At 33.2% G+C, this 24,647-nt stretch overlaps 2 protein-coding genes and 1 pseudogene across 5 annotated transcripts; 2 read left to right on the top strand and 1 right to left on the bottom strand.

Annotated features, from left to right (window-relative positions):
* The first annotated feature begins 10,508 nt into the window (after nucleotides 1-10,508).
* Nucleotides 10,509-14,708, top strand: LOC147395531 (secoisolariciresinol dehydrogenase pseudogene; annotated as a pseudogene). The gene is made up of 2 exons (XR_015180641.1): nucleotides 10,509-10,597; nucleotides 13,779-14,708. The product of XR_015180641.1 is annotated as a secoisolariciresinol dehydrogenase pseudogene (transcript).
* Nucleotides 14,709-17,075: 2,367 nt separating this feature from the next.
* Nucleotides 17,076-23,138, bottom strand: LOC147395529 (uncharacterized). Of its 3 annotated transcripts, XR_015180542.1 has the most exons (4): nucleotides 22,913-23,138; nucleotides 22,728-22,780; nucleotides 20,329-20,464; nucleotides 17,129-17,283 (listed from the first exon to the last, which is right to left on the bottom strand). XR_015180542.1 is itself a non-coding variant. In XM_086450678.1 (3 exons), exons 1-3 carry the CDS (start codon nucleotides 22,834-22,836, stop codon nucleotides 17,132-17,134), a joined length of 360 nt encoding a protein of 119 aa, XP_086306804.1. In that variant the 5' UTR covers nucleotides 22,837-22,900; the 3' UTR covers nucleotides 17,076-17,131. The 3 variants fall into 3 exon arrangements, 2 of the variants coding, with proteins under 2 accessions (XP_086306804.1, XP_086306805.1); XM_086450678.1 differs by lacking the exon at nucleotides 22,913-23,138 and having other exon boundaries at nucleotides 17,076-17,246; nucleotides 22,728-22,900; XM_086450679.1 differs by lacking the exon at nucleotides 22,913-23,138 and having other exon boundaries at nucleotides 22,728-22,890.
* LOC147395530 (expansin-A1-like) lies at nucleotides 18,545-19,773 on the top strand. The gene is made up of 3 exons (XM_086450680.1): nucleotides 18,545-18,578; nucleotides 18,705-19,017; nucleotides 19,491-19,773. The coding sequence occupies exons 1-3, from the start codon at nucleotides 18,575-18,577 to the stop codon at nucleotides 19,771-19,773; spliced, it is 600 nt and encodes a 199-aa protein (XP_086306806.1). The 5' UTR covers nucleotides 18,545-18,574.
* Nucleotides 23,139-24,647: the final 1,509 nt, after the last annotated feature.

Genomic DNA, 24,647 nt, shown 5'->3' with positions numbered 1-24,647 from the left:
ACTTCTCTCTCTCTCTCTTCTTTTCCTTCTTCCCCATCCCTCACCTCCTCCGTCACCACCACCATCACGTTTTCCCCCCATCTTCCTCATCATCTTCTTCATCACTTACCTCCGTCGTCGTCACCATCACCATCACGTTCTCATTTCTTCTTCCTCACTTACCTCCACTATCATCATTGCCGTCGACGTTGCCGTCGCCACCACCACATCCTCTTCCCCCTCATCTTCTTTTCTTCTTTTTTCTCATATTTTTTTCATGATTTTATCCAAGTAAAATCAAACAATGAAATGTGATTTTCCAACCCTACCTATTTTCCATAATTATTTTTTCATGGAAAGTCATTTTCCATACAATCAAACATACCCTTAGAGGATTGCTTGAAGCAATTAAAAGAAATTAGAAGTTTTCCTTTTCTGTTTTTTTTTTTAAGTTAGAAGAATTAGAAAATATAGATTTAGGAAGTGTTCCATGCTTGGGAAACTTGATGATTTAGGTATTTTAATTTTATTTTTTTTTAAATCTTTAGATGGATATTTTTTATTTTATCAAATTTTTCTTAAAATTTACTTAATAAGTTTCAAAGTCATGTAGGTTGTGAGACTTTTGGCATCTTCTGTCGTCCACTCGTCTTTTCCTGTTTTGGTGGGACTATAGAGTGTGATTTCGTTCCATCTGTGAGATTAAATTAGTATCATTGATAAAGACATCCTGGTCCACAGTTTGTTTGGAGGACTTTTACTTTTCAGCAAAAGTAAGCAAAATATAAATAAACTAATTCATAAATTTAAACAAAATATATAATATAATATAAATAATTTTTCACATTTTATGGGATTGGGACCCTAATTGGGATTGGGATATAATTGATCCAGGACAAATCCAATAGGTTATCAAAACGGATCTTGTTGGAACCCAAATTTTTGATCCATATCCATTGTTATTGGACTTGAACAGGTCAGATTTCAGGTCAAGTCAGATCCGTTGAAAACCCTAATTCATTTAATAAACACATAAAGTCCAAGCGTAATAAATCATGGTCTGACCACGATTACCAGTTTGATTTTTAAGACATTTTTTTTATTTTTAAACTTTCCTATACTAAATAAATTAGGTGTACTAATTAATACTAATAACATTGATTTTGAAAGTTTTTTTTTTCTTTATTTTGAAAACAAAGCAATAGACATCAATGGTGTGATAAAGTTTGGAGTCAAAATAATATATAGGCCCATCTATAACACATTTTCGGTCAAAATTTCACGAGTATAGGCATAGTGACTGCATGTAGTGGGTGTGGATGCGATAATGTGCATGGAACCATAGATATTTTTATCTCGAGAGAGTATTTGATTGTCTTTTTTTAGTCAATTAAAATGTTCATTTTCTTTTGCTTTACCTACTCTATCCTTCTCAAAGAAATCACTTTTTCTACTTTAAATTGACAATCTTTAAGAAAGTAAAATATTTTAGCTAATTGAAATGTGCATTAGAAAAGATAATTATGGTTCCATGTCTTAGTTATATTAAGATTGAAAATGAGCATAAAGTATATAAATTGAAAAAGGCCATTTATGGACTCAAACAAGCTCCACGGGCTTGGTATAGTTGTATTGAAACTTATTTTTTGAAGGAAGGTTTTCAGAAATGTCCATATGAGCATACACTTTTTATTAAAATTAGATATGGAAGAAAAATGCTCATTGTTTGCTTAGAAGTGGTGCAAACTTCTACTGGTATTTTTATTTCTCAAAAGAAATATGTGCAAGAAATTTTAGACAAGTTTCAGATGAAGAATTACAATTATGTTAGCATACCAATTGAGTTTGGTTTGAAGCTGATGAAAGATGTTGAAGGAAGAAAGGTGGACAACACTCTATACAATCAAATTGTGGGAAGCTTGATGTATTTGGCCGCAACAAGGCCTAATATAATGCATGTTGTAAGTCTCATTAGTAGGTATATGGAATGTCCAAGAGAGATACATCTTCTTGCTGCAAAGAGAATTTTTCGATACTTGGAAAGTACAACAGATTTTGGGCTATTCTACCAAAAGGGAGAAAAAGCAGATTTAGTTGGCTTTACTATGCTGGAGATCTAGATGATAGAAGAAGCACATCCAAATATGTTTTTATGATGGGCTTGAGAGCTGTTTCGTAGTCTTCAAAAAAGTAAGCAATTGTTACTTTATCAACAACTGAAGCAGAGTTTGTTGCTACAATAGCCTGTACTTGTCAAGCTATTTGGTTGAGAAAAATTCTTGAAGAGCTTCATTTCAAGCAAAAAGGAGTCACTACAATTTATTGTGACAACAGTTTAGCAATAAAGCTATCCAAAAAACCTCTTTTACATGGAAGAAGCAAGCATATAGATGTAAAGTTTCACTTCTTAAGGGATCTCACGAAGGAAGGAGTCATTGATCTCATCCATTGCAGAAGTGAAGATCAAGTTGCTGATATTTTTACCAAGTCCCTCAAGTTGGCCACATTCAGAAGTTGAGAAAGCTGCTTGGTGTTCGCAAGTTGGATTAAACTAAATGTTGGCAAACTTTCAGTTTAAGGGAGGGAATGCTGAGTCATGTGGGTCTTATTTGCTAAGTTTATTTAAGTAGGGTCAGTTGTTAGTGTCCTAGAATATAGGAGTTTGTTATTAGTATGTAGTTTGTGGTGGAGAACATGACTTTGTATTTACCAAGTCAGTAGGAGGTTGGTTTCTGCACGTTGTTTTTCTAGGATTTAGTGGATGCATTTTCTTTATTTCATGTTATTATTTGTTAGAGATTAGCTTTATGTAAAGAGCATCAGGTTGTAAGTTTTTTGTGTTCTGTTGTAAGTAATAAAAATAGTTCATCTCATATTGTTTATGTCTTTTTTCTCTCTGATATTGTAACAGACCTATCTATTGTATTTTTATTAGTTGTGATTTTCTAACTCTCCCCCCCCCTCCCCCCTAAACTCTCCCCACGTGTCTATGCTTAGAACCATAGATTTTTGTTCCTTGAGATGTACATCCCATAAATACATGCAATTGTGTATCCTGAGAAAAATCTATGATTCTATGTACAGCCACACAGGGAAAGCTTGGAGGAGTTAGAAAATCATTATTCTTTTTATTACAAAAAACTCAAAAACTCTTACTTCATCAAGTTTAATTTGTTACTCAACATACCTATTAAAGTGGATCCACATGTTTTGAAAGATTATATATATATAATACTCTAGCTTCTTTAAATTAACACATGTCATATCATCTCTCCTCTCAACATCTATTCTTGAAAATATGGAGAGGATACACTGGGTTTTTTAAACAAAGAACTGAGAGTACTATAGTTATTTATTCATTTACAATGATGACACTTTCCTTATTATGTTTGTAAGGAAAGTTTCTTGATGACATCAATTTTTGACAATCAAAAACATAATATAATTTGCACTAAGTTGTAGAAGATAAAATTCTAACAACTTTGAGAAATAAAATATCAAAAAAAGAAAAATAAGTTAATTTGCACTATTGAGTTTTAATTCAAAATTTGAGAGTTTGATAGATGTATATCCATTTTCAACTTCTTTGATCAAGAATGCTAAAGTCCAAGACCTCATGGAGACATTCACTACATAAAATTGAAAATTTTGACAAAAAAATTAACAGGCCAAAGCCCATGAATTTTATATACTGAATTTTGACAGTCTAGGACCGTCGAAATTCTTGAAGTTCCCAGATTTGACGACTTAGAGCTATTGAATTTTTCCCTTCCTTCATTAATTTAATAGTTTCAACTCGTCAAAAAAAATTTGACAATAAAAATTTTGACGTCAATTCGACCCCTTGGACTGTCGAATTTTATGAAATTTGACGGCCTAGCTAGGGCCATCTAATTTGGGCTTTTTTCATATTCTGATTAGCATTCTCTAGTCTTTTAGAGAAAAAACGAAGGCATTTTAGATTTTTACGTAATAAATGTTTGGTAGATAATAAATATTAAGCACCTTGATTTTAAAAAAATAATAAATAAATAACAAATAAACACCTCAACTATTTGGTGAATAGGGTGGTTTCCTAGTGACCATTTAAATAGGCATTCATGAGCATAATGGAAGGATAATAAATAGGGTTGGATTGGTTAACTCCTAAGAATGACTCATGAAAAAAACAAATGATCCCAACCTTTTAAACATAAAATCCAATGGTTGAAGTTTATGAGTATCTTGATAATACAAATCTCAGAGATACTTATCTAGAAGATAAATCTTAACCATTGAATTTTGCATTTAAAAGGTTGGCATCATGTGTTTATTTTATGAGTCATTCTTAGGAGTCAAGGTATCCTGACCCTAATAAATATATTTACAAAAGACAAATATTTCATATATTTTTCTATTAAATATACACAATGTGAAAAAAAAAAAACTTATATTTGACAATCCAAGGCCATCGAATTTCATAAAATTCGACGGATCAAGATGTCAAATTTTTTTTTTCCGACAAAGCGAAACCATTAAATTAACGGAGGATGGCAAAAATTTGATGGCTCTAAGCCATCGAATTGGGGAATATCAAAATTTTCAACAGCCATGGGCCATCAAAATTCAGTTTCTAAAATTTGTGGGCTTTGGCCCGTCAAATTTTCCAATTTTCACATAGTAATATAGTCCTAAATGTTTCACAATATACCAAGGTTGATTCAAACGTTGATAGCTTAAATAGGAAACTTGAGGTTTTAGTTACTGAAAATTTGGCCCTTGTGTTGATCTAGAACCCGAATCTAGGCATGCAAGATTAGTGCACCATGTGAAAAAAAAAAAGGACAAACTTGATGCCAAGATCTCTCAAATTTACCCCTTTTTTTCCCATAGTGTTTAATAGGGTCACGTCGAATTTACCTATTTTTTCACATACTAATTGGTTGCATTATCACAAAACTGCTTCAAAACTGACTTGATTCCAAGATGTAGGATCCATGTTGAATCAACACTTAGGGAGGTTACTTATCAACACAAACTTTAACCAGCTAAGCAAGTTGGCACCTTCTATTGAACCTGTACAATTATGAATCTACTTGATAAATGATCTCAGCTATTCAACTCAATATTATTTTATTCTAGTGTGCTTGCAACTAGGCTTGTCAATGGATAATCGAAAATTTGAATCCGATTCATATTCGTATTCGAATTTTCACTTTCACATTTGAATGCTTATCGGATTCGGATTCAGATAATGATATATCGAATCTGATAATATTTAATGTGAAATATAAAACATAAATATACTTTTTTTTATAAATATATAGATTTAAATATTTATTTTTAACTCCCTCCCTCTTTACTTCTGCACGAAGTAACATATGGATATTACTCTCTTTCATTACTTCTATACCAAAATCACGAACTCCTTACACAGCAATTCCACCATCTCTCTCTCTCTCTCTTTCTCTCTCTCTCCCCTATATATATAGATCGATTGTGAATCCGATGGATGGATCGATTAATGAGCTTAAAAGGAATCGGATGTGAAATCTTCTCCTTATGAATGGATCTGATGGAAGAACAAATGAGCTTTCCATGTTTGAAGGTTGATGAGGTGTAACACCCCGAATTTTTAATTCATATCTCGAGGAAAAAATAAATAGTAGAATTTTAAGAAAATCTTGAAAGTGGGATTTAGGGGTAAAATTTTATAATATTTCTGATCATTTTTAATGGAATCTGACCTTACCATTGGATTCCAAATGATCGAAAAACATACTTTAGCCTGTAAGCACGTTCAAATGCGAGTCCGAATATAAAAGTTGCAAAATCCTCGATTACCGGGTCGGACCAGGCTAAAACAGTGACTTTTTGTTAGAGCAATAATTTTTAAAATTTGATTATACCATTGGGTTCATAACGAAAAATTATTCAACATGAACTATTTATTTATCATTTTTGGAGACCAGGAAGTCGAATTATCGTCAAAAACGAAAACGACATCAAGTTTAGGGGTCACCTCAGGCCAAAAATGTAAATTTTTGATGGAGACATAATTTGTAGAAATTGGCTATACCATTAGATCCGGAACGAAAAATTAGGCGAAATAGAGTATTCATTTGTCAGTTTTGGAGTCCAGACGGTCAAGTTATCGTCGATCAAAACAATTGACAAAATACCGAATTCGTCCCACATTTTATATAAATAATATTTTTAAATTTTTTTTTTCTCTCAACAGCCGAGACTTATACGAAACGAAAATTTTTTCTATTCGACCTTCCACCTCAGATCTCTCACAAACGGTTCGCCGTCGACGATCGACGCAGAAGGGAGAAATGTCCGCAGCTGCGTTCTCTACAAAACCCACCCATCCTCTTTCCATTTCACTTTCTTTTTCATTCAATATCGTCAAAAATCAGCCGTATTTGGATACGAAAATTTCGAAACTTTGACCTCGGATTTCATCCATTTCGGGGTCAAATCGCTTTCCGACGCAGAAGGGAGAAACGTCCGCAGCCTCATTCTCTACATAACCCACTTAAATTCCTTTCCTTTTCTGGTCTTTTTCACCCCGTATAGTCAAAAATCAGCCGTATTTTTATACGGAGATTTTCGTAATTTCGACCTCGGTTTTCATCGGTTTCGGGGTCAAACCGCCTTTCGCCGTAGAAGGGAGAAGAGACGAGCACATCGAGATCTTCGAAACCACCAGGCCGATTTCGAAAATTAGCCGCTTCGAAGTTCGGTCCGTCTTGATTTTCGTGTCGATCGCCTCGATTTCCGCGCACACGCTCTGATCCTTTCGCGTAGAGATTGTAAGGAACTCTCAATTTCTATTAGTAATCGTAGATTGTGAAAATTGCATTTAGGACTTTATTGGAAAATTTTGGATGCATTTCCAAAATATAGAATTCTTTTATTATTTCAAAAATTCATGCCAGAAATTGCATGTTTGATATGTTTAATTGTATTTTTAACAAATTATACGTGGGTAGGGTATTTTAACGGGTTATTTCCATAAATTGGGTCTTGTGCATTGCTCGGACCCCGTTTTGATATAAAATTTGTATTCTTTTTCAATATTATTGATAAAAATAAATTATATAGTTGGAAAATGTGATTTAATATTCAATGAACTCATATTGAGTTGATGAATATCAGAAAATGGATATTTTATTGAAGAGATTGAAAATTGTAAAAATCGAAAAGAGGGAAAAGGGTATGAAACGGTAAAATGTCAGAGTCACACCCGAGGGGTGATGTCTACATTTTACGTTGTTGTGTTGTGTGTAGGTTGGTGAACAGATATCCAGGGATAATATTATTGGTTGCATGTTTATTTCCTTTCTGTTAGCGCGAGGCGCTGTTTACGTTTCCGTTATGTTATTTATTTTAGGCCGGGTGGCCACACTTGCATGGTAGGAAACTAGATATCTATTCTCAACCTTGTATTGTTAATTTCTCTTTTCTTTTCAAATGAAAATAATATATATATGTAACTATTTTGTGAGCTGTTAAAGAGTTTGTGAATGCTTGAAGGGATAGTGCATCATATCATCCGGAGTGGTGTACTATCCTGGGATGTACGGTAGGGACCACCAAGCTCATACGTGGTATGGGACGCGTATGAGAGTGGAGTCACAACTGGAATCCGGATTTATTCCTCTCTATCTTTACCAATGAACTTGTAATGTAAAGGTGGTCGTATACGAATGGTTTGTATATTTGGGAATTACATGTACGCCTGATAGGCATAGACGAAGATGATTGGTCAGTGATCACTAACAATCTACAGTAGTCGAACGTTCTGACACATCGAAAAGAGACCCATTGCTTACGGTCACGTCAAACGGCCAACCTGAGCCGGATAAATGGTCAACCAAACGTGGTAAGGGCAGCGACCGGCCACAAAATCAGGAACTAAAAGCCAGAGAGAAATTGTAACATCATGTCCCGACTGGGAGCGATCCAGTCGTGAATCCCAACACTCTAATTCCAATACTCCACCATTGTATATTATGTATTTGTTGTTTATTTTGATATATAAAATGAAATCCATGTTTATTATTTTTTATTTGATCAATTAGATTTGTATAAAAAGATAATGTTATAGTGAGTACTGCTGATCGATGTAATGTGAGTTTTAAAATGTTTAGTTGCTCATCCCTGGCTATATGTACCAGTTAATCGTAGTTTATTTTGTAAAACTTTGATTATTTTAAAATGATTCAGTATGCTTATTCGTTCATGCTAGGAGGGGTTATTGGCAGAAATTGTTTGTTTCCTTACAGGGTAACCATTGTTACTCACACTTTCCTTCTCTATTTTTTTTTAGTTTCAGATCTGAAACTTGGCGAAACAAGTGTAGAAAACGAACGAAGATCATATGGTTGGTCAGATAGACAACTAGAGTCTGTCACCTGGTAAGTAGTAGGGCTATACCCCCTAGTGGTGTCAATTTCTCCAGGTAGTCTTATGGATTCTATCTTGAGTGTTAGGAATTCTGTTAGAGTGAGGAATTTTGTATAATCCTGTATATAATTTTTCTTCTTCCGCACTCTGATCTATCGGATATTATTAGACGTATATAGGATTCCGCTAGTATTATATTTGGTTTGTTATATGCAGGATTGTATGTCGTTTATCAGGTACAAGTTAAATCGCCTTGGAATGCTAACATAAACAGAGGAGACCATGCCGAAATTTCGAGGTGCCACATCGTACCTTGAAATCTGACATGGGAATTTGTGTTAGCGTTCGGCGGGGCGCCACATGAGGAATAACAGATTCTTCAGATGGCCGTCATTAGAGAAGAATCAGAGACATGAGAGGGAAAAAACTTCAGAAAAAAGAAAAATTCAGGTTTTTAAAAATTAATACATAGCTAGACCACATCAAATCGTATCAACTTGAAAATCCAAAGTGGACTCAAATGAGTCAAATTAAAGTATATTAGCTTTATGAAAATTAAAATATATTTTTAACATTTAACATATATTTTTTCTTTAAAAAAATAAAAAATTATACATAAACAAATAACTAGATCAAATTTTTGACCTTATCTTGTAACGGGGGAGGTTCGTACAAATTTTGAAGAGGGCTCATGGTGATGATACCATTAGAGGAAACACCTCCTAAAAGCAACGATTCAAAATATACCTGATGTCCAAATCAATCCGATCCAAATATATATATATATATATGAACAATTGGATTCAAATTGAAATCTTGGATCCAATATAATTTTAGATCGGATATAAATCTACTCCAATCCAAACAATATTTCAATAATTTTTATTCTTATTCTTAATTTCATATAAAAATACATATAAATAAAATATTTTAGTCATTTTGATTGTCCACTATATTTATAATAGGAAAGTAAATATTTTAAATTTTGAACAATGATAATTTAAAAATAAGGCATGTGTTCGGATCGGATCAAATCAATTTAAGATTAAGGATGAAATGAAACGGATCGGATTTGATTCATATATTCATTAATCCATTTGATTTGGACACATCATTAAAAAAAATCGGATCAATATTAGAGTGGCAATGAATTCGATATTGAATCGATCCGTTACCAGCCCTCACCTCCTCCAATCTCTATCATAAACGACCTCGCATTACACTCAATAATTAAAGTCAAAACCAGCATTTTCAAAGAGAACGACACATATATATTTATTTTAAAATTTTAAAAGAAAACTATTGGATGGAGTTTGAAAAATTAACCAATCCAAAGAAAAGCCTCCACTTCTAGATGAACTATTTGATAGTAGCTCTATTAAATATACATTCAACATTCTTTACATCATGAAATTTCAACGCCGCCCGATTTGTGGAGCTGATTATTTTCAAAGATTCAAATCACTGTTGTCACACCATAGGGACTAATACAAAATACCCCAAACCCAACTTCGACCAATATGAATCCAAATAATTAAAGTCCAACTTTTAAGAAACCGTCCTTCTTACAAGACATGTGTTTTGAATTTATTTCATACCCTTATATTTCCACTAAAATTTGAAACACCTCCTTAAAAATGCCACATGTAATCCAATGAAGAGAGTTCCTTCCAAGAAATCACTAATAGAAAGAAACCCCTCAGCCAAGGTTCATCAAGTAAATTTTAATTCAAATAAATATTAATTAATTATCCAACCAAATTGAACTAAGGTCTAGTCATCATCTGACTGATTTGATCAATCTTTGATTCATCGTTTTATTTATTTCATAAAACAATTAGTTATTTAGGGTGTCGTCGAGTTCAAAGGGGCGGTTTTGTCTAAATCATTCATCTATTTATTCTTTCCACTTCTCTTGTTTCATTCCATCAACATTTCTAGAGAGTTAAACTCAAATCTATTATTCAAGAGTAAGATATTATTAGTGTCAGTATTACAATATTATCAATCTAGTACAAATTTTCTATTTTCTTTTGGGTACGTTTTCTTTATTGTTCTTGAATTTCTGAATAATTATGGGATATTTTATAATTTAAAGAACCAATTAAACTAGTTTACCCATCTTCGCAGATAATCTACACAAAAGAAAAAGATGAAGGCTGCTCACTTAATAGCTCCAGTTGCAAAAAGGCAATTATTTCTCACAACTAAAGGAAGTGTTTGGGTACAGTATAACTCTGTCTTGATTATATTTTAGAAAAATTTATCAAAACAGTACAGTTTTCATAATTAATTATCAAAATAGTAAATTGTAGCAATTAATTCCAAAAATGGTAATTTATCATTTTTGAAATTAATATTTTTATCAAAACGGTAAAAACAGTAAAATTTCTGTATCACTTTGGTAAATTTCTCTAAAAGGAAATGTGGTGCATGTTTTGGTAAATTTTCTTATATTTTATCTAATATTATTTAGCTTACAAGGACTATTGGGGTGTGCAAGGCAATCCTTTCATCCTCCATATACAGTGGTTCTAGAATAGTTTAATGGTTCCACCAACAAATCAAGTGAAGTAACTAATAAAAATACAAAAGTTTGAAATGAATCTTTTTTCAACATAAGATTTTTGGGAAAGTTGGTCTGATTTTGTCATGGGATAGTTCTTTCATATTAACTTTAATGGTACAAATATTATGTTTTGGAAAAATTATTTAAAAAAATAATATATTATTTTATAAGTACTAAAAAATAATAATTTTTAAGAATTTCCCGAAAAAGTAATAAATAAGGGGTCAAATCCTCGGTTTTCAAGCTGACAAAAATACTTTCTTCAAAACTGGCTGTCCAGTCACAGGTTTTTGCAAAAATTTAAAAGTTTAAAATATGTGAATTATTATATTATTTTATTAATTTTTAATTTTTAATAATTATAAAATTTAAAATAATTATTATTATATTAAAATTTTAATAATATCATTATACTATCGATATTTTATACTATATTAAAATATAATTATAAATTTATAATAGTTTTTTGCTTTTAAATTATAATAAATAATATATATATATACGGAGCGGTTCAGCAGCCCCATTATGGTGCCACGCATTTTTCAAAACATGGGTTACAAGCTTTGGAATGAGCTGATTTTTTGTGAGGATAATCTCTATGATGAGAAGATCATCCTCACCAAAAATCAGCTCATTCCAAAACTTCTAACCCCGTCAAAAGTGATTTACAAAAATTAGACGATCCACAATTCTTCAACTTGTAAACTAGGGTTAGAAGTTTCAAAATTAGCTGATTTTTTGTAAGGATAATCTCTTCACCGTAGAGATCATCCTCACCAAGAATCAGGCTATTCCAAAACTTGTAACCCCATCAAAAGTGATTTACAAAAAATGCATGGCACCATAAGGGGCTGCTGAACCGCTCACATACATATATATATATATATATATAGAGGGAAATGTTCAGCAACAAACATTTTGGCAAAACATTTTTCAAAACATGGGTTAAAGGTATTGGAATGGGCTGATTTTGGTGAGGATGATCTCTACGGTGAGGAGATCATCATCACCAAAAATCAGCCCATTCCAAAACTTCTAACCCCATCAAAAATGGTTTGCAAAAAATGGACGGTCCACGATTTTTCAACTTGTAAACTGCGGCTAGAAGTTTTGGAATGAGCTGATTTTTGGTGAGGATGATCTCCTCACCATAGAGATCATCGTCACCAAAAATCAGCCCATTCCAAAACCTCTAACCCATGTTTTGAAAAATGTTTTGCCAAAATGTTTGTTGTTGAACGGGACCCATACATATATATATATATATATATATATATATATATATATATATATATATATATATATATATATATATATATATAATGGGACTTTTTAATATTTTCTAAATCGTAGTTAATTATGAGAATTGTTATTGCACCCGAACTTTTAATTAAAATTATTTATCACAGGTTACGAAGGGCACCCCAACTTTTACAAAGGTTTTTATCCACGGAGCTGCTATTGCACCTCGAGTTTTACTTATCACACCCAAATTAAAAATAAAGAAAATAAGAATAAATAAAAGTTGGGGTGCCAATAGAAGCTCTCCCCTTTTTATTTTATTCTTTTGCTAGATTTCTATTTTTTAGGTTTAGGATTTTATTTATGATTTTAATAATAATTGTAAATGACTAGTGAAATTGTTTCAACATGCGTTATAATTGCTAATTATTTAACAAAAAACAAATGATAATATTTTATACATGCAAAATATTTTTATAAAAAATTATTATTAATTATAATTATTAGATAAAATATTTTAGATAGTATGATTTTTATAAAATGTTATAATAATAAAAAATATTATTCCTAAAAATTACTTTTTTAATAATTATAAAATAGTAATTCCTAAAACTTATTTTTTTGTAACAACATCATTTTATTTATTCGTAACAACATTATAATGAAATAATAAAATAATAACATTGATTTCTAGCAATATTTCAAAATAAAAAACATAACTTTGTTACTCGATGATTCAGCATCTAAAAATGCACAAATTAAGTTGGGTCAAAACCTTGACCAAATTATTTAGTTGTATATAATATTTTTGTAAAGTTACATATAATTAAAAATAAATTTTATTTTGAAATACTTTCGGCCACTCATAGGGATTTCTCCCGACTTTCCTGGTATGTATGGTTCTTTGGAGTATATATGAATTTAAAAAAAATGGGTTGATGTCCCTTGACTCGAGTTGGATCTGAGTTGGATATGTATCCATCTCTTTAACCACCTAAATCCGAAAATATATTGATTTAAATGTCAGAATAAGGCACACTTGGAGGGAGGAAAACTCTATGACAGATGGTCTTTTTCGAAGCCAAAGCTTTGCTATTTTCTCTTCTATTGATTCTCTCCCATTGATTGTCAAAAAATGCTATGTGGGAGACAAGCATGATCTGCCTCAATTTACTTTGCTTACTTAGCAAAAAAATATATATATTTCTTTGAAATTATATTCTCATATCTTTAATCTTTTACTTCAATATAACATTAATTTTTATTTTAACCGAAAAAAAAGAAGAAGAACTATAAAGGTTAAATAGAAAAATAGAGTAATAGAAAAGGAATATAGTAAAAAAATGTTGAACCATCCGAAATTATCTGGTCCAACCGATCTAAATCAAGTGATTCGGTCGAGTCGGATCTAGATATGGGTTAGTGAAAGCAAAATGGTTTGGACGTGGTTTTCACTAATAGGATCTAAGTCAGAATCGGATCCGTAAAAAATTTGGATAGGAATATGGATATACTCAGATCCAGTCCGAACCTGATCCATTTAAGCCCCAAGTGTTAATTATGAAAATCGATCTAAATGTATTTGCTTGTGCAGGTTAGAAGGTAAGGTAGCAGTAATAACAGGTGGTGCTAGTGGGATTGGTGAGAGCTGTGTGAGGTCTTTTATCCGTCAGGGTGCTAAAGTTGTCATAGCCGATGTCCAAGATGATCTAGGCCTATCCCTTTGCAATGACATCGGCTCGAAACGATTCAGATGTTCGAAATGTTGTCGACACTACCGTCTCGAAGTATGGAAAGCTTGATATCATGTTTAACAATGCTGGTATAATTGGAGACTTTGAACCTAAAATAGTAGATATCGATAACGAAGAGTTCAAGAGAGTGTTTGACGTCAATGTACATGGTGCCTTCTTGGGCGCAAAGCACGCTGCGAGAGTTATGATACCAGCAAAGAAAGGAAACATACTCTGCACCGCGAGTTTATCTTCGGTCACTGCTGACTTGACATCGCATGCATATTCTGCATCAAAGCATGCTGTGGTGGGATTGACAAAGAACTTGTGCGCCGAGCTTGGACATTATGGAATTAGAGTAAATTGTATCTCTCCTTACGGGATTATCACTCCGCAAACGATTGCTATGAAGATGAGAGAATTGAGCAAGGGAAAGGAGGCGCCTAATTGGTTTACTAAATCGAAAGAGCCGTTGATGAAAGGGGAGGATTTAGCTGAGGCATCGATTTTTTTGGCTAGTGATGAGTATGTGAACGGTCTCAACCTCATTGTCGATGGGGGTTTTAGCACAACAAATCAAGCTTTCTCCACAGGTACTGAGGAGTCCAAGTTTGTGAACAGTCTCAAGAACCTCATTGCTGATGGAGGTCATAGCAAAACCAATCAAGTTTTCTCCGCAGCTATGAAATCTTGAAATCCTATATCTATTAGTAGAATACTTCTTGTTCTATGAAGGCCAAATAAATTAATATCATTATTTCAATATATGTAGGAATATTTCATATTTTGTTGCGCCCACACTGTTAAAAAAAATGTACTTTGTTTTTATTTAGCGTTGGTTCAAATAAAATTAATTCCATTTATTTGGAAATTTAAAATTACTCTTAGTATAATGTGTTTTTTTGTTTAAAATGATAAAGTAAATATCATTAGTTGGGAGTAACTTACACAATATGAAAAAAAAAAAAGGCTATATTCGACCATCAAGGCTGTCAAATTTCATAAACTTTGATAGACCAAGACGTCAAATTTTTCATTGTCAATTTTATTTTTGATGGGCCGAAAGTGCCAAATTACTTGAGGATGGGAAAAATTCGACAATTCTAAGCCGTCGAATTGGAGAACATAAAAAAAACTTGATAGTCATAGTTTGTCAAAATTTGATTTTCAAAATTTGTGGGCTTTGGCTTGTCAAATTTTCCAATTTTTATATAGTGTTAGTAAGTTACTTACTACTTATGGGATTAAACCCTAATTAGTTATAACTTAAAATCTCATTCAACGTGTTCTTTGACAATATAGAATCCATTATCAAACTCATATTGCACAGTTAACAAGGCACTGATTTGATTTTACCCTTGAGTGATGGTTCGGTCAAAGGGTATACACACCCATTCGGTTCATGGCACCACTTAATGCACACGCCCTTTGCAAAACGTTGAAACCCCTTTCGTATTTATAAATATGAATAGATCAGAATTTTTAAATATGATTAAAATCTCTCTCTCTCTCTCTCTCTCTCTCTCTCTCTTCTAAATGTCTTCTTAATTAAATTATTTTTCTACAAAAAAAGAGGCATATATGTATCCAAGATTCTGTCTGACGGATTTTCTCAAGGATAGTACAAACTTTGAGAAAATATATAATTTTGGCTCAACCGGACTTTGTTATATCTTGAAGGCAAATTCACCAACAACCCATTTGCATCTTCAATTTCAACTAATGTGGAGGCATTTATCATCTATCATCTATCGTTTATAAGACAACGTAGATTACTATGTGCTCTAGAGTAATCTTTTCATTCTTCTTTATGGGAATTGTTACTCATAGACATGTTTCGATGTGAATAGTTATATTAAGTACCTATGTAGTATTTGTTAATCAATGGTGTTTTAGTATTTGTTCAAGCATTTATGGATAAATTAGTAACTTGATACACATAAGGGTATTTTAGGTATTTTACAAAATAATATGGACGTAAGTTACTAAAAATCCTTGAGAGGAAAACGTTTGGAAAATTGGGTATTAAAAAGTCCAAAATTTCTTACACAGAACTTTTTAGTAAATAATTTTTAAAAATATATACTATGTGGTCATTTTCCCAAGATTTTTTTTTTTTTTTTTTTTTTTGATAAATGAAGAATAATGTCAAAGTACTTATAATAAAAAATAAAAAATAAAAAAGAATAATATTAAAGTGACTTCAAGAATGTACTTCAAATTGCACTTTCTTGACGTGGAAATATGTAGGCATCTTAGAAACTACAGTGAAAAGGTATGTATCAATAATTTCTACACACTTCCATGTCAGGAAAGTAAGATATGAGATACAATCTTGAAGTCACTGCAGCACAAATCTAAAATGATAATACACTTGACCCTCTCCATCAATACATAAATGAAAGAATAAGAAAATTGCTGTAATGTTTTTCGTCAACACTGCTCTCACTACAAAATTTTAGGTTTTTAGCGGGGGTCAAAAACCGCCGCAAATACCAAAAAACCGCCGCTATTAGTAATAGTGTTGGCCACGTGTAACGCCACTATATGTGGCGTCGCTAAAGGCCATATGAAGCTCTATAGTGGCGGTCAAAAACCGCCGCTAATTGATTATATTACCGTCGCTATAGATATGAGTGAGACCTATAGTGACGGTCAAAAACCGCCGCTAATATATTGTATTACCGTCACTATAGATATAAGTGAGTCCTATTGTTACAATCAGTAACCGCCGCTAATAGTGTATTACTGTTGCTATAAATATGAGTGAGATCTATGGTGATGGTTAAAAATCGCTGCTAATTAGTTTTTTACCATAGCTATAAATACAATTTTGAATGCTTATAGTGGCGGTAATGGCCACCGCAAATAAGATTTATTTATTTTTTAATTTCTTTTATTTTAAAATTATTTGTAATTAAATACCTATTTTTATACAACCTGTCAATTAAACACAATTACTTAGTAAATCAAATTAGTTAAGAGACAAGTACAACAAAATAATAAGTCGATTGAATTAAGAGTCAATGCTTATAAATCCATGTTTATCACTCAAAAAACAAAAACTATTTATCATGGTTGTTGTTGTGGACATTGATCATTGTTGGGTTGATTGTGTTGCTCATCAACCTACAATTCATATACATTAATCAAATTAGTCATATAAATAAATATTTATTTATTAATAAAATATTTTAAAACACAACATATTCTATTATCGGTGAGAATTTACCTTTCTCATTAGAGTAATGATTAATTCCTTGACTCTCTCCACCTCAACATCTCTCACAATCTGTTGTTGCTCCAAAGACTCTAATTTCTTCTTCAACCTATGTATCTCAGCAGAATCTAATGTCCAGGTTCCATCTGCAAATGTAAAGTGCAACAGAATGTTCAAAAGGGAGTATAATAATAATGCCACTTATAATGCCCCTTTCATGGTTACCTGCTGATTGTGAAAAAGTATTTTCCAACTTATGGCATTTCTATAGGATATCCTTAACTTTAAAATCAACTGTGTTTGGATACATGCATGCATACAACATCAAATCTAGAATAGTGTGCAAAAACACAGTTTTTTATTACAGATTTAATAATTAACATCACGGGCGTAAAATCCCTTCATGGGCCCTTTACAGTCATGTAGAGGAAAATAATTCATAGTACATATCTCAGAATATGTGTTGACACTTGATCCACTCGCTCTCACTTCAATCTGAATTGAAATACATGATGTAAAATAACAAGAGAGAAAAATAATTATGATGTGCGGAATGACCTAGAACCTGATTTCACAGTGAGTTAATTTCCCACCCAATATCCATAAACCACCTATTAAATCTGAATTCAACAAAGGCTCTCAACTTTCCATAACACAAAAGTACCTATAATAACAGCAATAGATCATTAACTTCTAGTTATCATTCAAGAGAAGATGAGAGAGTACTAGTTTGAATTAGTTTGCTTATTAATTAGGTGTTTGAGTCCTTTACAAATCCCCCTTTACAAATCACTTGATAACACAAACACTGGTTCTAATTGCAACAAAGTACCTATAATAACAGCTATAGATAAGCTTCTACTTATCATTCAGGAGGAGAGTATTTTCAATTAGTTTTCTTATTAGGCTGCACTTCGATCCCTTGTTGGGTTCTACTTCTACCTTGGTACCACTGCTGATACATATCGAATTTCTTTCTTGCATTCTCACATAAAAGCACAAGTCTTCAATTCAAATCAAGTGACACAAAACATGCTAAGCACAGAACTTACATTCAATAGCAGTGTTCTATCTTAAATTGACAATCTAGATTAGAGATTAACGTGGGAGTGTTAAAGTAGGACATAATACAAGAATATTTCATATAGAGTATACTACAAAGAGGAAGAAACACTGAAAAAAGGAATGCAATATAACATTCCCTCGTTGGGTCCCCAAAAATGCAATATAGCATAAAATGGGGTGCCACCAGAACTTGGTTAGGAATGGGACACCTGACTAGATCCCTACTCAATAACCACATGAGGAGATAAATTATACTAAAAGAAAGTTGCCTCGGGGTTTAGTGTCCATGATATGGTATGTGATATGATTAGAATGATTGCCAAGGAACCTATACAGACAAATGGTGGCAGAGGTGGTGATGCTTCTGGGACAATGGGTATGTTTCCAAACCTTATTTTTTGGTGCTATCATGCACTTTAGGTGCATTTTAGAGAAGATCCACCACATGACACAATTTAGTTATTTATTTTTAATTTTAATATTTTTTTGTGTGTGTGTGTAGGTGGGGCTTGTGGTTATGGGAACCTATACAGCCAAGGCTATGGAACTAACACAGCAGCTCTTAGTACTGCCTTGTTCAACAATGGGTTGGCTTGTGGGTCTTGCTATGAGATTAGGTGTGTGAATGATCCAAAGTGGTGTCTGCCAGGCTCCATTGTGGTCACAGTCACTAACTTCTGCCCACCAAATAATGCCCTCCCAAACAATGCAGGGGGTTGGTGCAACCCTCCTCAGCAGCATTTTGATCTCTCTCAGCCTGTCTTCCAACATATTGCTCAATATAGAGCTAGAATTGTACCTGTGTCTTACAGAAGGTATGTGTGGGAATCTTTTTCTTCTCTTTTGGGCCCTAATTTTTTCTTGTGGGGGTTCTCTAGTCCTAGTGTATCATGCATAGTGACCTTTGGGTCTGAGTCTATTACTAAAGTAAACATCTTATTTCTAAGTAAGTGACCCTTCCAATACATCCTATTTTTTTAAGGTCTAAAACCCCCTATTTTTAATGTTGGATTACTTATTTGGTAGCCTTAATTTCATGTAAACCAGTTCACACCCTTGTTTGTTTTTTATTTTCATATTTTGGACTCTTTTGTGGGGTTACATTTTGAGTTTTGTCTTATATGTGAATCTTCTCATATTCTTTTTTTCCTTTGTTTTCATGTTAGAATGGGGATTCCTTTCTTTCCCAAGGGTCTTGTGTTTTTTTTTTTTAAACCTCTCCATTGATTTTTAACTTAATAGATTGCTAAAGCCTTATTTATTTATTTTTACTCTTTTGGATTTGTAGGGTACACTGCAGGAAGAGGGGAGGAATCAGGTTCATCATCAATGGTCACTCTTACTTCAATCTAGTCCTCATAACCAATGTTGGAGGTGTTGGTGATGTGCATGCTGTTTCAATTAAAGGTTCAAAAACTGGTTGGCAACCATTGTCAAGGAATTGGGGCCAAAACTGGCAGAGCAACACTTACCTTAATGGGCAAAGCCTCTCTTTCAAGGTCACCACAAGTGATGGGCGTACTGCTGGCTGGTCCTTTGGGCAGACTTTTAGTGGAGGACAGTTCTATTAGAGTCCTCCTCCACCTCTAAAATAGCAGAACCTCCTCTATATTTAGCAGTAGAAGTAGTGGTAGTATTAATGTATTATATGGTATATAAGTATATATTTGGGTGATGGGTCCATGTTGAGTCAACATGAGAAGGCTTATTTTAAAATGGCCTCCATCATTTTAATTTGATTGTTGTGTGATTTCTATTGTAATTGTGTGTGAGAGAGAACATAAGTACGGTATTGTTCTGTTTAAGACAAATGGTGGCAGAGGTGGATTTCAACTACCCACCCACTAGAAGTACTACCAGATTCTATTGGAAATCTTCGAAACCTTCAAATTTTATATCTTGAAGGCTGGCCTAATTTAAAGAGATTCCCAAGAAATGTAGAATCTCTAGAGAAACTAACCACTCTGTTTTTAAAAAATTGTAAGTCCTAAAAATGCCTGCCCATGGAGCTTGAAAATATTTCTAAACTTCAACTGCAGTGGCATGGTATCCCCAGTTTCATGTCCTACAATAACCACAGTCCCGTTACGAGGACTATCAAATTAAACAAAATAAAGCGGTCACACCTTTGTTCGATGATTTTGCACTTTAGAAGATATCCACTTTCTTTTTCTGCATGTCTTGCTTCCACTTGGGCTGCCTGTAGAAAGCTTCTTTTGCCATGCCCATAACAGTCTGGAACTCTTCGTCTGACAGATAAGCCTGTTAAATTGAACAAAAGAGAAAAAAAAAAGGAAATAAGGAATATGTAGGTTATAAAGTTGGCAATCAATCAGATCAGACCCAATTAAACTAATCATTTCTTTCTTCAAGATTTATCACTATGACCTTCTTTGTCTCAGATAGGTCCTCCCAATAAACAATTCTTAAAATTGAATGACAAGAATGCATGGAATGCAAAAGATGTTACTGATTCTATCTTATCTGACAAGTCTGCATTGGTATTTGGTTTGTTCAGCTCTTTACTTGACACAGCCTTAAGTTTGCAACAATGAAACCAAAGAAGATTGAATGACAAGAATGCATGGAATCACTTTAGTGTATTCCTCTTGCAAAACAAAGAAACCAAAAACACATTTAGAATGAAATAAAATATTACCACTCTAGAATGGTTCATAATAAATCATTACAACTTTGTTATACAATTTCAATTAGTCCAAGTGTCCAACCAAAATGTGACAAAATCTCATTAGATTGATATTCATAACAGCAGTCACCTGCTGCCATTTCATGCCCACAGAAACTTCATTTGCGCATTGTGCGATTTCTCCTTGTAAGTTTATAATTTTAGTAATCTCACCTTATCTGAGATAAACAAACTATTGCTAAGTATATATCTATCATTCTCTCACCATTTCCAAGGTCCCCATATCTCAAATTCCTTTTAGAGAGTGTTTGGGTGCAATCATAATATACAAAAGCAGCCAAACTTGATGGTTTAACTGTATTCTCCGAAAAGATCGACATGGTTCACACTTGACAAACTCTATCAGAATGGAGTTATGATTGCAGCCAAACACACCTACTTACAGTCTTACACTCTTACCATGCACATTTCAATCTCATTTTAAATATCACATTGGTTATATAATGCAGGTTTTGCTGTCCATATGTTCCCTGCTGACTGACGCAAACCCAGATGATCCCTTGGTACCTGAGATTGCACATATGTACAAGACCGATAAAGCTAAGTACGAATGGACGGCTCGCAGCTGGACCCAGAAATATGCCATGGGCTGAGCCCTTATCATCCAATGATGCACCACTCTTGTCTACTTAAAACTTGTGTTTAATTTCTACATGAACTATAGAGAAAGATTGTACTTAGTTTTGCTATTTAATAACATCACAGCTTCCAAGTTGTATGTTTTCTCATATCTAAAGCTACGTGCATTTTGTCAATGATGTCATGATCACCATCGAAGAGTTATCACAAATATTTGGGGTCGGCCATTTTTTATAATAATGTCCAAAACAATAATATAATTGTAAATCAAATTTCTTTCTTGCATTCTCACATAAAGAACAAGTCTTCAATTCAAATCAAGTGACACAAAACATGCTAAGAACAGAACTTACATTCAATAGCAGTGTTCTATCTTAAATTGACAATCTAGATTAGAGATTAACGTTGGAATGTTAAAGTAGGACATAATACAAGAATATTTCATATAGAGTACACTACAAAGAGGAAGAGACACTGAAAAAGGACCTTTGTCAATGTATCTCCACATAATTCCTATGGTCTAGAAGTTAATTAGATCAATACGAAAAGTTTTTCGGTTTCTTTTTTCTGTAGTTAAAGAATCTTTTTTCGGATGACTACAATGGGGGATTTAATTTATTCCGTTGTTGGGCTGTCCTTGAGACATTAGTGATCCAAGTTGTAGTTGAATGGTGTGAAAATACATCCATCAACATATAATAGAACAGATCATAAGAAAAGATATGAAGATTGACTAAGTATATAACTATAGTTGGAAAATTATGTTGCTGTTGTGGCTGACCATGTCACTCAAGATCTAGAATGTTAGACGATTCTTGAGATAGACAACACATGACACGTGAGAACCATCTAATGGTCTAGACCTTGACACGACGATCTGATTTTTGGGGTTGAAGATAAACTACAGCAACCAACAACCATTCTATATAAAGAAATGTTTCATAAATAATGTGAAACTGAACTTAAAAGGATTCAGCAGTGAAAGAAATGTTTCATAAACTCACCAAAGTGGAATAACTACAAGAAAGTGAACAACTCTGAACTTGATCTCAAATCTAAAACTGATTTAAGCATTTTGATCTTTAAATCAATCTATAAAATGGAATAATTGAGATCGATTTGATCTCCAATCAAACCAAAGTGGAAATCGTCATTTGATCTCAAATCAATCTGAAGTCTTAACCATTTGATTAAATCGAAAGAGGAGATGCATAAAGAAAGAGACGAAGAAGAAGATACCTGTTAGAAAGAGCAGATTTCCGCCATTAATTCCGAAAACCCTAGAATCGTAGCTAGAAAGGAGAGGAGAAGATACAGAGAGCAGAGAGAGTGAGATAATTTCGGCCATTTTGTTTAAACCATTTGATTAAGTCGAATGAGAAGATACAGAGAGAGAGAGAGAGAGAGAGAGAGAGAGATGATACCTCTTCTATCAAATTTCCGCCATTAGCAAAGGAGAAGAGAAGATACAGAGAGAGAGAGAGAGAGATGTTCCGATTTGGTAAATTCGCGCCAAGAATTTCGTGAATAATTGTATGGAGAAGTGATTTGGTAGATGGGGAGCAGCGGTGGTAAGTATAAGACGAGTTCTATAGCGACAGGAATTTTTTGGTCGCCACAATGATAGTGTCGCTAAAAACTAATAATTTTGTAGTGTTGACGAATCATAGATTTCCATCTTGATCTCGAGTAAAAAATCTATGATTTTTTTCGCACACTGTCACATTAACACGATGTCAAAGGAACTCAATTTAGAAAAATTGAAAGAATAATGCTAAAGTGACTAAAAAAGACACTCAAAAACACTCACATACGTGACAGTGTACACAGAATCATAGATTTCTTTTATTCTTAGTGCCTCTAGAAGAAGGAAAAAAAAAAAACCATGGTTCCATGCACACTATCTTGTTAGTAAGTATTTTTGAATGTCTTTTTTTGAGTTTGTTTATTAACTCTTAATAATGATGTATCCCCATCTAATGACCTCACAAACCAAATGCATTTAATAAAAGTTAGAAAGAAGGAAGAAGCAGGTCAGTCAAAAGAACATCAAGACTTATTGCGGATTGAAATTTTCATTGATGGTAAAGGGAATAGATGAAGGATGATCGTGATTGGGACTTCAATGTAAGGTATACAATTTACCCTTGTTATTTATTTATGTTTAAGTCTATCATGGCATGATACCAAAATCCCCAGATTGCTTTTGATTTTACAAGGTTGATGAAAATTCACGAAAATATGCATAAAACTCAGGGTGGCGTTGGTAGCCCTAAAGAAATCCAAACATTGTGCCAAACATTTTTTCAATATATGGGTTAGAAATTTTAGAATGAACCAATTTTTTGAGAGGATGATCCTTATGATGATGAGATCATCCTCACCAAATATTAGCTCATTTTGAAACTTCTAATACCATCAAAAGTGATTTACAAAAATCGGACAGTCCACAATTCTTCAACTTGTAAAACAGGTTTAGAAATTTCGGAATGAGCTGATTTTTGGTGATGATGATTTCTTCATCATAAAGATCGTCCTCACAAAAAATCAGCCTATTCTGAAACTTCTAACCTCTATTTTGAAAGATGTTTAACACAATATTTGACTCTCTTTAGGGCCTCCACTTCCCTTAAACTTATGGGTATTTAACCAAAGGTTTTGGAAAGTGCGATTTTTCAAATCCTGATGAATATGATAAATCTCAATTCATTGGATTTATGGTAAATCATAATGTTTAGATTTTGTCAGATATCATTCAAATCAAAATGAATAGAAAAAGCATGGGTTTTTTTAACATAAAAATTTTCTCTTTTAATTTTTGGTCAAGTATTCATCTGACTACTATTATTTGGTCGAAATTAGCGTAAGTCTGGGGTCTCTTTCCGAGCATTCCAGGCCATCGGCTGATGGTGTTCGCTTGCTTAAGAAGAGAACCATCTTAGTCACCGGCCGTCAATAGCAGCTATCCTGCCAGAATTTTTGCCGTGGCAGGTCTCCATTGTGTGGTAGGTTGGATTGGGCAGTTTTGTGGGCTTTGCTATTGGTTGGGTCAAACCCTTAATTTAAGCCCAAGTAAATCAATGCCTTAACCTAATAGGTCCCCTTATGTTGATGGAACGAGTCTTTAAAAAGCCCGTTGGGCAAAAGAGCACTTTATTA

The sequence above is a fragment of the Akebia trifoliata genome, chromosome 8 (genome assembly GCF_017979445.1).
Source record: "Akebia trifoliata isolate Shusen 1 chromosome 8, ASM1797944v1, whole genome shotgun sequence".
NCBI lineage: Eukaryota > Viridiplantae > Streptophyta > Magnoliopsida > Ranunculales > Lardizabalaceae > Akebia > Akebia trifoliata.
This window is presented reverse-complemented; position numbering and strand designations above follow the sequence as displayed.